Source organism: Alligator sinensis, unplaced genomic scaffold (genome assembly GCF_000455745.1).
Source record: "Alligator sinensis unplaced genomic scaffold, ASM45574v1 scaffold228_1, whole genome shotgun sequence".
NCBI classification, from domain to species: Eukaryota; Metazoa; Chordata; order Crocodylia; family Alligatoridae; genus Alligator; species Alligator sinensis.
This window is the reverse complement of record NW_005842044.1, coordinates 2232657-2248391: the sequence shown is the minus strand read 5'-3', so window position 1 is coordinate 2248391 and position 15735 is coordinate 2232657. Positions and strand designations below refer to the sequence as shown.

General features: G+C 48.4%; 1 protein-coding gene across 2 annotated transcripts in view; it reads right to left on the bottom strand.

Moving 5' to 3' along the window:
• JPH3 (junctophilin 3) overlaps positions 1 to 15735 on the bottom strand; it is a 92580-nt gene that overhangs the window by 16510 nt on the left and 60335 nt on the right. The window contains exon 3 of one of the 2 annotated variants that reach the window (XM_025203113.1): positions 6839 to 7014. In XM_025203113.1, coding sequence (XP_025058898.1) covers positions 6839 to 7014 — 176 coding nt within the window. The remainder of the gene's footprint in view (positions 1 to 6838; positions 7015 to 15735) is intronic. The other variant, XM_006022766.3, reaches the window with a different exon arrangement.

Here is a 15735-nt window from a genome sequence, read left to right as displayed (position 1 = left end):
GGAAACCCCACGGACATCACTCTTATGAGAGGGGCTCTGCTCATCTGGGGGAGATCCACTAAAAGGCTTGTCGCACCAGTCAGATTATTTATTAATCAACCTTCAGAAACCCTCCAGTATCCCCTTTTGTGTCCCGAGGATAAAGCCGCTTCCCTTCTATCAGGTCAGGTTAGCCACTGATTTTTCTCAGTCCGGAGCCAAGTGGCCAAAGGCAGGATTCACTATATATCCTTCATGCCATCTATTCCTTCTTAGCCTGTAGAGACCGTCTCATGGTCTGGCATATCAAAATTACACTCCCCTACCTTCCCCAGAGGGTAAAAACAAGCAGCTCCTCTCTGAAATACGGGTGTTTCCTTGACAGCAGCGCAGTGCAATCCTGCCTGCCTCCTTCATCCCCTCATCCAAGGATGTTCAACAATGATTACCTGCTAAAATTAGCATTGGAGCATGCGAGGTTCCTGGAAGAACAGCTGTGAAGTTGCTAAGGAGAACATGTAACCTCCACATCTGGATTCTGGTGGTTTTGAGGCAGGTCTTTGCTGCTGCTGCTGGGAGTTTCAGCAGAGGATACGTGCCTCAAAGAGATCAAGTCAAGGTAAAAAGCCTGTTAGTAGGGGGACATGTGGGAGAAACGTGCACTGATGCTGCCCGTGCTGCACCTCTCCAGGGAATACATAGGGACTGGAGTGGGACTTGACACCTGGTTGATTGAAGCTGCCCTGTATAACCCTGGGCAAGTCACTTAATCTCTGCAAAGCCTGTTCTCTAGTTGCTCTTGGTCCTGCTCTGTGCTAGCCGAATCCCAGAAACAAAGCAACGGAGCTACCTTTAAAGAGGGCTGACCACGTGGCACCGAGCGGGCTTGGGCATGTGCTTACCAAGTGCCCCATTGCTGGAGCGTGGAGGATGGAGAAGGCCAGAGGATGGCACCCGGGCACAGAGGCAGGGCAGATGTGCCCCAAAGCACGCACACTATGAGGAGCGAATGCCGAACCGGGGGAATAACACAGGGTTAGGCAGTGCTGCACTTCTAGCTCACTAATTTGAACCCAGGGACTCAACAGAAAGGTCTCAGCATCTGCCAGGTCACTCTCAACCACCTGCTACCTCAGAGACACAACCCCTGGCATCAGCGGGGATGGAAGAGATGGCCACAGATGACAGACTTGGGGTCGGGGCGGGGGGTGGAGGGCAAAGAGATCAGCGCTTAATCACAATTTGTGAGGATTGCAGCAGAAAGTCTCCCCTCTTCCCCCGCAAAACCGAATCCCAGTCAAAACCCTGTTACCCCCAATATGATTTACCCTCCGGGCCCTTCAAAGCAGAGCTGCTAAGACACCTCCCTCTCTGCTGCTTTCTTCTCAGCAGGGTTTCAGGGTAAAACGACTACTCTGTCCGTCAGGTCCCTCTCCAGACCCATCTCTCCTGCCATGTCTGCAGCAGCCGGTGCAATGCAGGATCTTATTTCCATCCCTCTCTCCGCGTGTCCCTCTCCCGTTTGCCACGCACACTTGTTGCATCTTGTTTCAAGCTGAACTGCCCCTGCCTGGTGTGCAAACGCCGACAGGTTCACAGCCCGGGGTTACGAGGCCGCAGGCGTGATAGACCGGAGGGCTGATGCTCGCATTCATGGCTATTATCTGCCTCAATTCTCCTGCCGGCGCGTCCAGGTTTCATGACGCATCTTGGTTGGTGTGTTTGCTTTTTAATGCAATCTAAGTGGAAGCTCTTTCTCGTCTCACTCGCTCGCGCAGGCATTAAACCCACCAAAACACGAGTATCAGAAACACAAACCCCAGCACAAATCAAACACCATGTCCCTGTCTAGAAGCTAATAAAAAATGTATTACCTCAAAAATCTTTTCAAGAGATGATGCTAAAAAGGAGAAAATCTCCTGGCAATAGCGAATGCAGATACTGAATAACTCCAGGGTTGGAAAAGCCCCTTGGGAACGGGGAGACCTGTTAAAACACTCAGATGTCTGATGTACAACTCGTAAATCTGCGATAATCATGCTCATTTCAGTCAGATCCTTGTTTCTCCCTCTTTACCAAATTTGTTAGCCGGTTCACGCTAGAAACGGTGTCGTGGCTCTTGTTCACGGAGTCGTGGGAAAATGCCTATACCACGCTCGTTCGGGGCCCTACCTGAGCGGGTCTGGGTTCTGCCGGACGTGGCCCGACACTTCAAACCAGGATGCAGATCTAGGACCCACCTCAATACCGGAGCCAGTGTGAACGCAGCCTCACGTGGGGCTGCTCAAATTCAGATCCAGATTTCAGGTCCCACCTGCCGTGGTCTGGGGTGGTCACATTGGCCAAGCTTGGCCACCATCCATAATTAAAGCCTGGGGTTTCCTTTGGGCTCAGCCCTACCAGTTGGAAGCATGGAGGTCTCCACAGGAGATGGCGCTGGCACCAGCCAGGGTCTAGCAGAGCAGCTCCTAACTCAGCCGCCACCGAATGGCTGTAGGGTTAGGGAGTGACGGCGACTTCTTTGCAGCTTCTTTTCCACTCCCTTTCCCTGCATGCAGTGGAGACCAGGCAGAGCAGACAGACGGCTCTTGACTTAAACAGCCAGGCAAATGCTTCGCGCTGCAAGTTGTGGGCCCCTTGCTGCAGAAAGTTGGAGAGAGTGCAGCGGAGGGCAACGAACATGGTTGGGGGGCTGGGGGATATGATGTGTGAGGAGAGGCAGAGGGAGCTGGGCTGATTCAGTCTGCAGAAGAGAAGACTGATTGAATAGCAGTCTTCAACTCTCTGAAGGGGGTTGCAAGGTTGGAGCTAGGCTGGTCTCAGTGGGAGCAGATGGCAGGACAAGGAGCAATGGGCTCAAGCTGCAGCAAGGGAAGTTGAGGTTGGAGATTAGGAAAAACTCTCTCGCTAGGAGGGTGGTGAAGCACTGGGATGGGTTACCCAGAGGTGGTGGCATCTCCATCCTTGGACTTTTTTAAGCCCTGGCTGGACAAAGCCTTGGCTGGGATGATGTAGTTGGGGCTGGTCCTGCTTGGAGCAGGGGGTTGAACTAGATGTGACCTCCTGAGATCCCTTCCAACCCTCATTGTCTATGAGTCTATGATTTTAGGACAGAAAAAGGGATGCAACATGGAAAATACTGAGCTTTCCTTTTAGCCCCTTCTTTTCCAGGCCCTAACTCTCGTATGCTGATGGGACACCCACCGTCCACCACGCTGGCACTGCCGTGCCCAAGACTAAGTGCCACTGAGATATGGGAATAACATAGAGCAGGAAGGCCAGGCCGAGAGCTGCTCTTAATTGCATTGCATAGATTTGTGAGGCTTTATGTCTTGTTATTTTCTACCCGCTGGGGTCTGGAATAATACTATCTAGAAAACAACCCAACACTGACCATGAAATGTAGCTGAAGAAAAGCAGGAAGTGCAGAAAAGGCAGCGGGAATATTCAACACGGGTGCCTGCAGGTCACGGCATGCACCTTTCCTGATCTCTGATAGTGAAATCTCCAAGCAGGTGTGATTAGTCATGTATAAAGCGTAGCTAAAACACTTCCAGAGCCCCGCAAACTATTTTTTGTGGCTTTACAGCTACATTTGCCTGCTTCTAAAGCTGTTTTATTTCTCCTGCTGCCATGTGCAAGACTCACACCCGCAGCAGGGGAGAGCAAGAGCGATCGCAGAAGGGAGACTGCAGGAGACGACACGCAAATGCACTAAGTGAACGCCTTGAGCAAGACAGAAGATTTTTTCTCTAATCTCTTTTAGGTGTTGCCACTTTTGAGGTTACAAGTCACAACAGCAGCTGAAAAAACTTCAGACAGAAGGGTGATTTCTAACGTCCTTTTGAATTGTACAGGCTTCCAGAGTAATTTCTATGGGACCTTGAAGGTCCCATGTTCAATTGCATACATTTTCCCCTAAAGGGTCTTAGCTGGTAGGAGGGTATTATACTAATGTGCATTAACCCCACAGCAATAGGGAAGTCTCAAAACCTGGGTGCTTTAATGGTTATGCCCATGATATAATGCTTCCACTGCCACCATGTGCTAAACCACCAACCGATCGGCGGCTGCAAAAGTTTTCCAGGGCTAGCTCCTGTCCATCCCTGTTCTGCAGAAGGATTTTCCTATACACTAATCCCGCTGATGGTTTATCTAAGCTCCTTTTGATAGTGTGGTCCAAGGATGAGAAGGGATTTTGTAGGCCATCTAAGGTAGAAAAAAATCAGTTCCTTTAAAAGACACTGTGGCTGTTCAGAAATAAGTGTTGGCATGATAACAACAATAATATGTACTTACACGGCATGGATCATGCTTAAGGGTGTCAAGGCGTTTACAGATTTTATCTGGTTTCAACCAAAGACCTTTTGGGGTAACTCTATGGAGCCAACAGACTTATATTTAACTTCCTTAGACTTGAGGAAGGGCACTTGATGCCCGACAGCTTGTCCCCAACAGCTCTCCCAACTATACAGTTGGTTCAATAGAAGATATCACAAAAAAACCCTTGCCTCATACATCTTCCTGGACCATCACAGCTACAGCAGCACTCCAGCCCACTTATACAGAGGAGGAATTCAGCTTTCTGTCTATTCATAGAAGAATCGTATCACACCGCAGTGAAATGCATCCAGCTCTTGGGTGGAACAGGCATGCCATTTTAACCTGGCACCAATATATAACAGAGTATAATCTTCCGTCCAACTTGAAACCTCATGGGGAACACGGACAGAGAACACATCGCTGCTCTTATGAGATCCTTCAGGGACTACAACAAGTTGCTGGAGTGCCTTGTCCCAAAAATGTAGCAATCCCTTAGCATTTTGCCAGCCTGGTGGCTCAGCAGTGACTTGGAGGAAGAGCTCTAATGCAATGAGTCACCAACATTAGACCCCAAAGCAATTAAGATGGATGAGTAACCTCCAATTAAAGGATGCGAGAAAAAAAATGATGACAGAAGCCTTGTAATGATGGTGCTGTACACTCAAATTTTTGCATAATACCATGCACATACATTAATTAATATGTTAATTACTGCCATTTAGACGTAGTTCTACCCACCCTTACTTATACCTGTCACCTCCCACTCTCTGGTGAGCATACATACACTTGGTCACCCTTTAAAGGAGTGAGCTATCCAGAAGCTTTTCTGGCCCAGCATAGCCCTGCGTAAGTTCAGAGGTCATTTATTTGGGCTTTGTTTCCTCCGGGAGCTTCCATGGGATCGGCCCTGCTGGTCTGAATAAGCTGTTCTGTTGCAGCCTGGCAAATTTCATACTCTGATGGGCAAAACTTTGGACAAAGCAGCAAGTAGCAGTACAGGTCCCAGAGGGAAACAAGATGCTTTCAAGCCTGGCTTTCCACTAGGCTGAGCTGACACTTCCTCCCAATCGTCCCACACGGTGGCTGCTAAAATGTCTCTGACGGGTCTTTTTGCTCTCTCAAACCAGGCCCAAGTGCTACAAATGAGGGACCACATTTCTCTCTCTCTCTTTTTTGCACACACACACACTTTCTTTCAGTCTTTCAAATACAGGCACATCCTCAGACCACATACAAATGCATCCACGATCACACAAATACTCTCCTATTCTTACCAGAAGTGAAGTCATACGTCTTTTCTCAACGATGACAAAGGCATGCACACAAACATGGTTGTTAGTGAATGCATTTGCACATGCATGCACAAACACTTTCACAGACGCCCATGATCATTCACCAAGCATGCATTCACACATGGCTTACCCCACACACACGTGTGCGTGCGCAAGCACAAACACTTTCACAGACACACGTGATCATTCACCAAGTATGCACTTGCACACAGCCCATCACACATACACACACACAGGCACAAACTTTCACAGATGCACATGATCATTCACCAAGTATGCATTCACACATGGCTCGCCCCACACACACACACATGCAAGCACAAACACTTTCACAGATGCACGTGATCATTCACCAAGTATGCATTTGCACATGGCCCACACACACACACACACACACACACACACACACACACACAGCCCAAGGCAGTTGAACTCATATGTTTGTACAGAAGGAAGGAAGGGTTTAAAAAACAAAGATCAATAGCTACACTGCTAAGCACAAATGTACAAAAACCATGAATTGGGCCCCAAAACCCATGAAATTGAGTTCAGAATCATTAAACTTTAAAAAGAACAATAAATTTGAGGTTCTTTGCTTTTGCATTCTGGCTTCTGGATTTTTCTCTGCAGCAAAGGACTGGGAATGAAAATGAAAGCTGTGTCCCCCATATAAGCACATGACTCCAGAGGCTGGGACTTTAAGTTAAGCAAAAGTTCCCAGACTTGAGATTGCAATACCTGCGATACAACGTGTGCTACAACCCAACTGGCAGCAGAGCAATGTGGTGGTGATCCACGAAGCACAAGCAAAGCATGAGATGCACCCTCACTAGCTTGATCCCGGGATGCCAGCAGGGTTTGAGCTTGTGCACAGGTTGCCCAGGCTCATCTAGCCTTTCAGTGCTTTGATTACACCGCTGCCTCTGGGTGAATGGCCTGTAGGGTTGGGCAAAGACAGGTCTACTGGCTTCAGAACCTGAGAAAAGCTCCGTGGTTTTCCCGTGAGCATCTCATGAGATCAAAATCTGAGCTGAGCAAGGAGGGGATGGACCGGCAACATTTCCGAAAGCCTCAGGGAGGCAGGTCAGGCTCAAAGCCTTGACGGGAGACAGCTCTAACGGGCTGCTCGGCTCTGAGAGCGCAGCATCGACACCGGCTCGATAACAGACACGAGGAGGCCCGTGAGGAGCAGCCGCGGTCCGCACCGTACCGTACAGCACACGCAGGCACGCACGCGCACGCACACAGAATGAAGTCATCCCGGGAGTCTGGCAGGCTCGGCAGCGCAGACTGACCATTTTCCCTGTGCTGGAAGGAAGGCGAAAACTCTTTGGCAGTGATCCTGGCAATCCGAGCTTCCTCCTGAGCTTTCTGCGCTGCTGTCACAGCCGCGTCCGCTTTCGCCCGGGAGTGGGAGGTCCTGCAAGGGAATGGAAGACAAAGACTGAATTAGGCCCTGCTGGGACTGGCATCGCTCAGCGAATTCCAGCAGCATCAGTGATCCTCGATGCCCTCGCCACATGCATCTGCTGGGCCGAGGAGCCTTTGCACTGCAAGACAAAAAGCTGGTGCCCGTGGTCCTTGACCCTGCTTCTGCAATGCAGACACCCCATTGCAAACCAATCAGTCTGGAAGCCCTCCAAAGGCAGCCCCTACCTTACCTCTCTAGCGGTGCCAGGCATTCAAAGCAAGCAAAGCCACCACTTGCACTGACCAACTTGGCCTGTTGAGGACTGCACAAATCTAGAACTTGCGGTTCCAAAATGATACCTTTGATTAGACCGACTAGGAAATCATCAAACAAACAAAAAATCTCTTTTTCTGCAATGTTCGGGCTCATAGGCCCTTCATCAGGCTCTGGGAAAATTAAAGATGGTAAAAAGTCCCCATAGGTCGGAAATACCCTGTTGGGGACTGGAAGTGCAGGGCTTCTCCAGACCATGCCAGGTGTCTACCGCTGCCCCAAAAGAAGCACATTGGACAGAGCCCTAAGAGCTGGACTAAATACTACAATAAAACCTTCTTCTGGGGAACAACGAGAATGAATTAACATGAACTAAGCCAGACACTACAGACTCTGACAAAATTCCCAAGAACGGAAAGCATCAAATAGTTCAGTTCCCTGAAATCCCATATTTCCCTTAAAAAGCAGTTTGGGCAGGACGTTTTCCACCAGCATTGCCCGCGGCGCCTGTTTGTAGACTTATCGTTTTCCAACATCCCAAGCACTGGACTTACCGTGACTCCCCTTGCAGGGCTGTTCCACACACTCGCGGATCAAGAAGTATTCCCTAGTAACCTACATTTTTTCAGTTTTATCGCTTTGCTTTGAGTTATACTCCTTTATCCAATCCCTCTCCATCCTTGATGTATGAGTCCTTTGAATAATGCTAAACAATTATCCTACCCTTTAGCCAAGCTAGATATGTGTTTTTAAAAAATGTCAGTGCCTAGACACTGTGCTGGAAGGGAGCATTATAAATAGCCAGACTGATTTGTTTTTCCCCCTCTCCAAAATCAGTCCCTTCAGCTCCCTTCATCATTTTTGTTGCTGGTCTATGAATTCCCCCTAATTTTTCTACATCTGTTTGTCATTGCAAGTGCCCAGAACCGACTGCAGCGTGCTGACAAGCTCGTATAAATGGGAAACGGGAAGACCACGTGCCCTATTTTGCAAAGCGTAGTGCGCTCATTTTGGACCTTTATGGGGGGGGGCGTTTGGGTGCACATGTGCATATGGTCAATTATTCAAATGGAGGTTAGACTGCACCATTGATTAATATGCACCTGCATCTACCATCATCCTGTAACGTCACTCAGGTGCTGCGTGTAATAGCAGCACAATGCAAGACTGCAGGAAGCTGTAATGACCTGTCACTTATTTTCAAGTGTTGACAAGTTCCATTTCTTTAACGAGTGCTGTATTTATATAAATTGGCTCCTCTGGAGCAGCTGATGAAATTGATATGACTAGTTCCTTAAGAGCTATTTAAGGCAAAGCCAGAGTAGTGGGGATGACACAGATGCAGCCGGTTCCTAGAATTATTTCCCCGGTGGCCACAGCACGGGCGCAGGTGGTTCCTACAGAAGATGGCCTCGCTTTGCAGGACTGATGGTCCCAGCTCCTTTACCCATTCCCAGTGCGTTCCCTGTAGCAGCGCTGAGGGTGTCGCTGTTGTCAGATCCTGGAAGGCTCTTTAAGGGTCCCTGCTGCAGCCATTGCATGAGTCCCCATCTATATCAGCTCTGTGTAGAAAGAAACACCCGTGTCCATGGGCTTTGGCCTTAAGAGGAGTTATCCAAAAATTGCTTTGGGTACTGCTGCCATTTTTTTGGACTCTGCTTCCTACACCCTATACCTGGACAGGGAGGCAGCAAGACGAACTCCCCAAGACCGAGACTTCGTGGGGACAGTTAGTGAGGATGTACGAAGCAGACGGGGATTGCTTGGACTTGATCCCCTCATTCAGCCTTGGGGCCCTGGCAGGCTGGAACAATGCACCGAGGATGCAGAGCAAAGAAATCACCACCCTGCTACTTTGCCTTTGCAGGGGACAGTGCCGGGGAAGCTCGGCGTGCAAAGCTCAGCAGACCCCTGGCTCCAGACTGTCTCTTTGCTGAACACGGGCAGCTTCAGCCTTTATTTTTTTAACTCCACAGCCTAATTCAGTGATGCTGTGCCAGCTAAGTCTGCAGGGCATAGGAAACAGGGCCATGGCTTACAGAGATACCCAGTCCTTTCCAGAAGAACTACCACTCAGCACCATGAGCCCACTACAGAAGCATAGGGTTCAAATAAAGGCAAAACTTATGGCAACACCTTGTTTGGACAGGCTCCACTAGGGATTCAGATTGACTTAGGGACTTGGACTGCTTTCTTCTCAAGTTTCAGGTAGAAGGGCTCTTTTCGGCCATCCCTCAACCCAACCCACAGAGCTGGAACACGCTGGAAGGGTAGAGGGCAAGCGACTCCCCCGCCTGCACCCCACCAGCTGCAAAAAGAGACAAGGCTCAAGGTCAAAAAACCACTGGGAACACACGGAGGCTGGTGACAAAGTCCAGTGCAGCCAACGGGAAGGTTTCTATTGAGTGGCCTGGGCTTTGGGTCAGTCCCTGAACATGGACATTTGGAGCTGCAACTAATGGTCCCCTTTTGGGATCTGGCCCAGATCATTTGAAAAAGCAATCATACGATCCTGTGATAAATACACCCAATTCCTGCAAAGGGGATATACCCTAGGACACCGTGCAGAGGTGCAGGCAGGCTTAATTGTTTGTAATGAGCTCTAAGATGCTTGGAGGTAAGGCCTGGATGAAGTGAAAAGCAGAATTATGATGATCCATACGTTGCATGATAATATGCCTAAGTATTTCCAAATAAATGCAAGTAATCCAGTTAGCACTAGCAGGAGTTTGTCACATACTATCTTTAACAGCTGCCTCCTTTATATATATATGCATGCAGTATAGAGTGTGCACTAAATCTTAATTCCCCTGTTAATGGCTTAATTTTATTTCCTTGTAAAGCAGGTCCTCCTACAAGAACCATACACGCACGCTAATCGAATCACTCTTCCCCTGCCTCGCGTGCCGCCTCCTTCTGCATGGCTGCGTCTAACTTCCCACGACCTGGGGCTCACCGCTTGTAAAAAACAGGGCTCAGGGTGCATCGCAGAGGACAGCACATAGACCGCTGCTGAGCTGCAATTGCAGGGTACAATCCTACCGTTTCCTGGGAGTGGGACTCGCTGCACAAAGTCCAGGAGAAAGAACAATTAGAAACTGGGGTGTGTCACCCAAATAACCTGTTTTGTTGGGTTTTTAAAGTAAAATGAATGTCCAAAGAGGAGCTGGAATGGCTTAGTTCATTTAAACCAGGCTAAGTTTGTGTTTAAACTAAACTGTTTCAGCCCCCACCCCCCCTTTACCAATGTGAGATTTACAGTAATATTCCTCTGATTTTGCCCCAGATTTGTACCAAGTCATATCAGCTTAGACTCCCTTAGGGCCTAGTCATACATCTTCCCCTCGGACGCTGCCAACCCAGAGCTGCTGTCCAGTGCTCTTCTGGACTCTTAAGCTGCTGGCTTAGTTCAAGACCCCCTTTTGATCTGCTCCTGGGCTGTCGACATGTTTTTATGAGCATAATGTCGGTCTGAGACCGCTGCGCTGGCAAAGAAAGCCTCGACGCTGTGGGTAATGTTTCTAAGCAGCTCTGTGCTCCACCCCAGAAGTGGCTGCATTTCAGTTGTCAGTGGAATAGTTCTTGCATGGATTTGCATGGTTTGCAGAGCCCTGGATCCACTGAGATGAAAGAGCTTAAGATAACAGTTGGGTGTTATTAATGAATGATGGAAATAACATAATTATTCCTTGTCCTACCAATAGCCTCTACTTGCTGAAAGGAACAGACAAACCTAATGATACCCCGATGCTACTCAGTCGCTGGATTTCATTTCCAACCTAATACTAACATTTGCATTTTAAAGGTTATTATTAGGGTTTCCTTTAACCTTGCCGTCTCCGATTGCTGCCCAGTTCCAGACAGTTTAACTCAGCCACGAGCCCTGCTTTGCTACAGAAAATCTTCCTCTGGCTCAAGCCCTCCTGTCACCTCCTAGAAACCACAGTAAATAAGAATATGGTTTAATCTTTCCCATCTGGCACAAGCGTAACTCCAACAGCAGCTGCAGTATTGGGGTGGATCTGCTGGGCCAGCAGAGAGTGGTGGCAGGCAAGAAACAGTCTTTAAAAATAAAAGAGTAGGGGCCAGGTCTAAGGATGGAGCAAATATGATCCAAAGCCAGCTGATCACACACATGGCTCAGTTACGAGACTGCTCCCTCTGCTCATCCTTCTGCTTTGTCTCCATTTATTTCTGATCTCCACTTGTTGCCTCTTCTCTCTAGTCTGGCAGTTTCCAACCTGTGGTCCTCGGACCCCCGGCGGTCTGCAGACTAAGGGGTCCTCAAAAGATAACTACGATCATTCAAAAGTATGTGAAAGGGGTCTGCACCTCCATCTGAAATTCCCAAAGGGGTCCACACCTTCATTTGAAACGTTTGAGGGGGTCTTCAAATGAAAAAAAAGGTTGAAAACTGCTCTCGTCTCTTCTGGGCAGCAATAGTTTGTCGCTAGGGTTGAAAAGAGACATTGGGTTTATCCCAGGCCTGATTCTCCCTGGCTTTGACTGCATCAAAACAGGTGGGAGTTAAGGACAGTCATTTCCACATGCACCTTGAACGGCAATTCACTGCAATTAGCTTTGACCGTCCCAGGGGAAAAGTGTTATCTCGGCAGTCTGAGGGCTGAAATCCGGGGCTAACTTTGGTCGTCTTCTTTTAATGCCAAACTGATTTGCTCGCCTCTGATCACGGCTGGGCAACAGGTCAAATTGGCAGGCAGAGCTGGCAGGGGAAAAAAACCCAACCAACCACCCAACAGATTTTCACAAATCTTTGCAGATCTGCTGTGATTTGGCTGGAGCTGACAGGGGAAAGGATAATACCTAAGAGGGGGCCATAATGCCAAGCTTATCTGCTCTGTCTAATCTATAAGAAGCTGGAATAAACTGATCTGAAAGGAAGACCCTGGCTTTTCAGGAATACCAACAGGCTTCTCAGGGCTGGCTTTGTCGGGGGAAGAGCTGAGAAAGACTTTCTTTAGCAATCTGCACTTCAACACTGATGTTTCCTAAAAGGGTTGGGCTGTTGCTGCAGACCTAGGCTGGGTTGGGTGCTGATCGGGGCACGTCAAGAAGAAAGTAGGCAACACTTGAATGGTATTTCAGGTGACGGTTCAGGCTGGGAACACCCTGGCCATGTATAAAGACCAGCTGAAAAGTAGAACAAGGTTTTGGACCGCAGGAGTGAAGCCCTGGAAAAACCTTTCCGTTGGACCGAGGAGCAAAAAAGCTAATTCTTTAAGACAGGGTTTGCTCAGCTTACCCTGAGGTAGCAGGGGACTGGAGTTGATGACCCAGGAGGTCCCTGTCCTTTCCAGCACTGTAGTCCTGTATTTTTAACATCACTTGGATGTGTGCGAACCCAAAGGGATGCACTGAACTCGGGGAGGAGCGGAAGCACACAAGAGATTTGCAATCCATGCCTTAGGTTTCATTATCAAATGGGGAACATCCAACTCCAAGAAATATTTTGCAAGGTAAAACGTTATCTAAGCAATAATGGGGCTATTCGGCTGACACGAGCTCTGTGCTGGGAGAGAGTTGAATTTTTTTTCCACATTTTTTTCTGTGAGAAAATGCCATTTGCTCAGAAATGTTGCATTGGGGGAAATTCTGGTTTGCAAAATCGCATCGAACTAAAGGACGACATTTTGTGTGTGCTTTGGTTTTTTTCAGGCCAATGAACATTTTCTCTTTTCCATTATCTCTAGTGGCTCCCCACTACAGAAAGGCTGTGGACAAATTGGAGAGTCCAGAAAAAGGCAACAAAAATGGTTGGGGGCTGGGGGACATGACTTGTGAGGAGGGGTTGAGGGAACTGGGCTGATTTAGTCTGGAGAAGAGAAGACCGAGGGGATTTAATTTAATAGCAGCCTTCACCTCCCTGCAGGGAGTTGCAAAGACGATGGAGCTGGACTGCTCTCGGTGGGGGCAGACGACAGGACAAGGAGCAATGGGCTCAAGCTGCAGCAAGGCAAGTTGAGGTTAGATATTAGGAAGAATTTTCTCACCAGTAAAGCACTGGGACAGGCCACCCAGAGAGATTGTGGACTCTCCATCCTTGGAGGTGTTTAAGACCCAGCTAGACAAAGCCTTGGGTGGGATGATCTAGCTGGGTCTGGTCCTGCTTGGAGCAGGGGGTTGGACTACATGGCTTCCTAAGGTCCCTCCCCACCCTCATTTTCCATGACTATGATCTTAGGACAACACCAAGTAAATCCAAGGAAGCCGGTGCATGTGGGATTTCAGGGATGCTCCTTTCATAATAGCACCACAGTTTGCAAATAAAATAAAAAACTCTAAGCTTTATTGATAATGCTGATCTGTGTGGCATGGGCACTCACACAGCGGGGAACGAACCCCCAAAGCGCTCTTCTCCCTTGCCCTAAAGGCAACATAAATCTGGGGGAGATTGTAGAGAAGGTGATCTCCGTGGTCCAGAGTCCTAGTGAAGGGTAAGGAAGAGGTTTCTCCGGGAGTCGGGGACATACCCCAGGCCTACTCCAATTTTCACACAACGCCCTGTAATCGAAGACTTGCCATCAAGTCCTCCCTGTTTAATCCCCGTGCAGCTTGGCTCCACCTCAACAGACCGAATCTGCTCCTTGCAAAGTCAGAAACGAAACTCAAATGGGAACGTGAGCCATTGCTCATGTTTGGACTTGGCTTCTCTCCCCCCCCCCCGTCAGCCTGTTTGCCGAGCCCGGTCGAGACACAAGTGGATCCACCTGCTCGGGTCTTAGCAGGGAAACAAGACGGCTCGGTCCAAGCCCCTGCAGAGCCGCAAAGTCCTGGCGTTTCCCATACAAAAATACGAACCGCCTGCAGCCCTGGGGAGCAATCCTGCTGGCATTTTACTTTGCAGTGTACTGAAATGTCAGCCGCTGCGGAGAAGGCTCTGGGGCTACATTCAACACCACCGTGTTTATCTGAATTAAATGCTTAATGAAAGGAAAATCATTTGAGTCACTATCACAATACCCAAAGACATGTTTTGCAGAATTTTTTTTTTTTTTTAACCAGACTTCACCAGACATCATGTCACTTTGAAGGGGATAAATCCTGATTCCTTCCTAGCAAGGGACACAACCTGCCAACCAGAGTGCATAGAGCCTAAGCACTTAATTTTGTAGCTCATCATAGAGGATAAACAGGCTATTTCCTGCAAGTATCAAACACCCATAGCTCCAGTCTCCTGCCTTTCTAAAATGCAGGCTGCATTTATTAATTACCAAAATACAGATGTAGGCCCTTAGCTTTACGCACCTGAGTTTGCAGATTTTGGGCCATTGGATTGCACTAGCCCTCAATTAGGACTGCAACGTTAGGCACTATATAGACGCTTATAATGAAACCGTCCTTGCCCTGGAGAGCTTATAGTTTAAATTACATTTGAGACAAGATGCAACAGTGCAACAAACTGAAAATTCAAGTTGGTCTGCTGGGTAACAGCAGGGGAATACTCAGTGATATGGTGGACGGGTTTTAGCTGGAGGTGCCTGGGATGTTAATGACAGCTGTAAAAGCCCTGATGGCAGATTTGCCAGCGTGGGACATGCACTTCTGCTTGTTCATACCTGTAATGTTAATCAGCAAGGCAGCAGTTAAGGAACAAGTGACTTCACCAGGGTATATGACGAACTGTCTCGAGTTTTCCTAGGAGGCTGAGCTGGCTCCACTGGATTCACTTTGTCTCGCGGGTCAATATGTAATCAGGCAGGTTTTTTAAGTGCATCTTTATCTTCCTACAGGAGGGGAACGTTTTCTGTCTCCATTACGAACTATTTGTATGTTTTTTTAAACAGGAATATTCATTATAACATGCGCGACCTGTTAGAAATTGCTTCAGGAAATTCTGGAGAAAGCCGTTTCAGAGCACTGAAACCTCCATCCCTCACCCTCCCTTCAAGCAGCAGACAGCCACACACAGTGCTGGGCTGTATCTGGCATTTGAAAACCAGTGCAGGATTTAGCGAGACCAGGGGAGAGAAGAAGACACGCACTTCTTGCACGCAGAACGCTTGGACCCCTCCTTTCACCTCGACGCAACCTGGAAATCTCTGAGCAAGAAGAAAGGAAAAGACTTAGAGGTCATGGAAAGGGTCACATCCCAAAGGATCTGCTAGTGAAAAGCTGCATCCTAGACCAAAAGAGTCTGACACCACGGGCCAAATGGCAGCAGGGTGCAAAAAAGGGAGCCTCCTTCTCTTTCTGCTGGTTTTAGTGCTGATTTATTTTGCAGGCTTTTCTCTGGTGCCTGCCACCATTGCATCACAAAGACTCATAGCCAAGAACACCATTTAGCTCTTCTCTGATGATTTTCACACCCCGACCGATCTCAAAGTGCTGTCCAGAAGAGACCAGCATCCACTTTTAAGGTGGGGAAACTGAGGCAGAGATGACAACATGGGTTGCTGACAACTAAACTAGAGGCATCTGGACTAGCACCTGGATAGT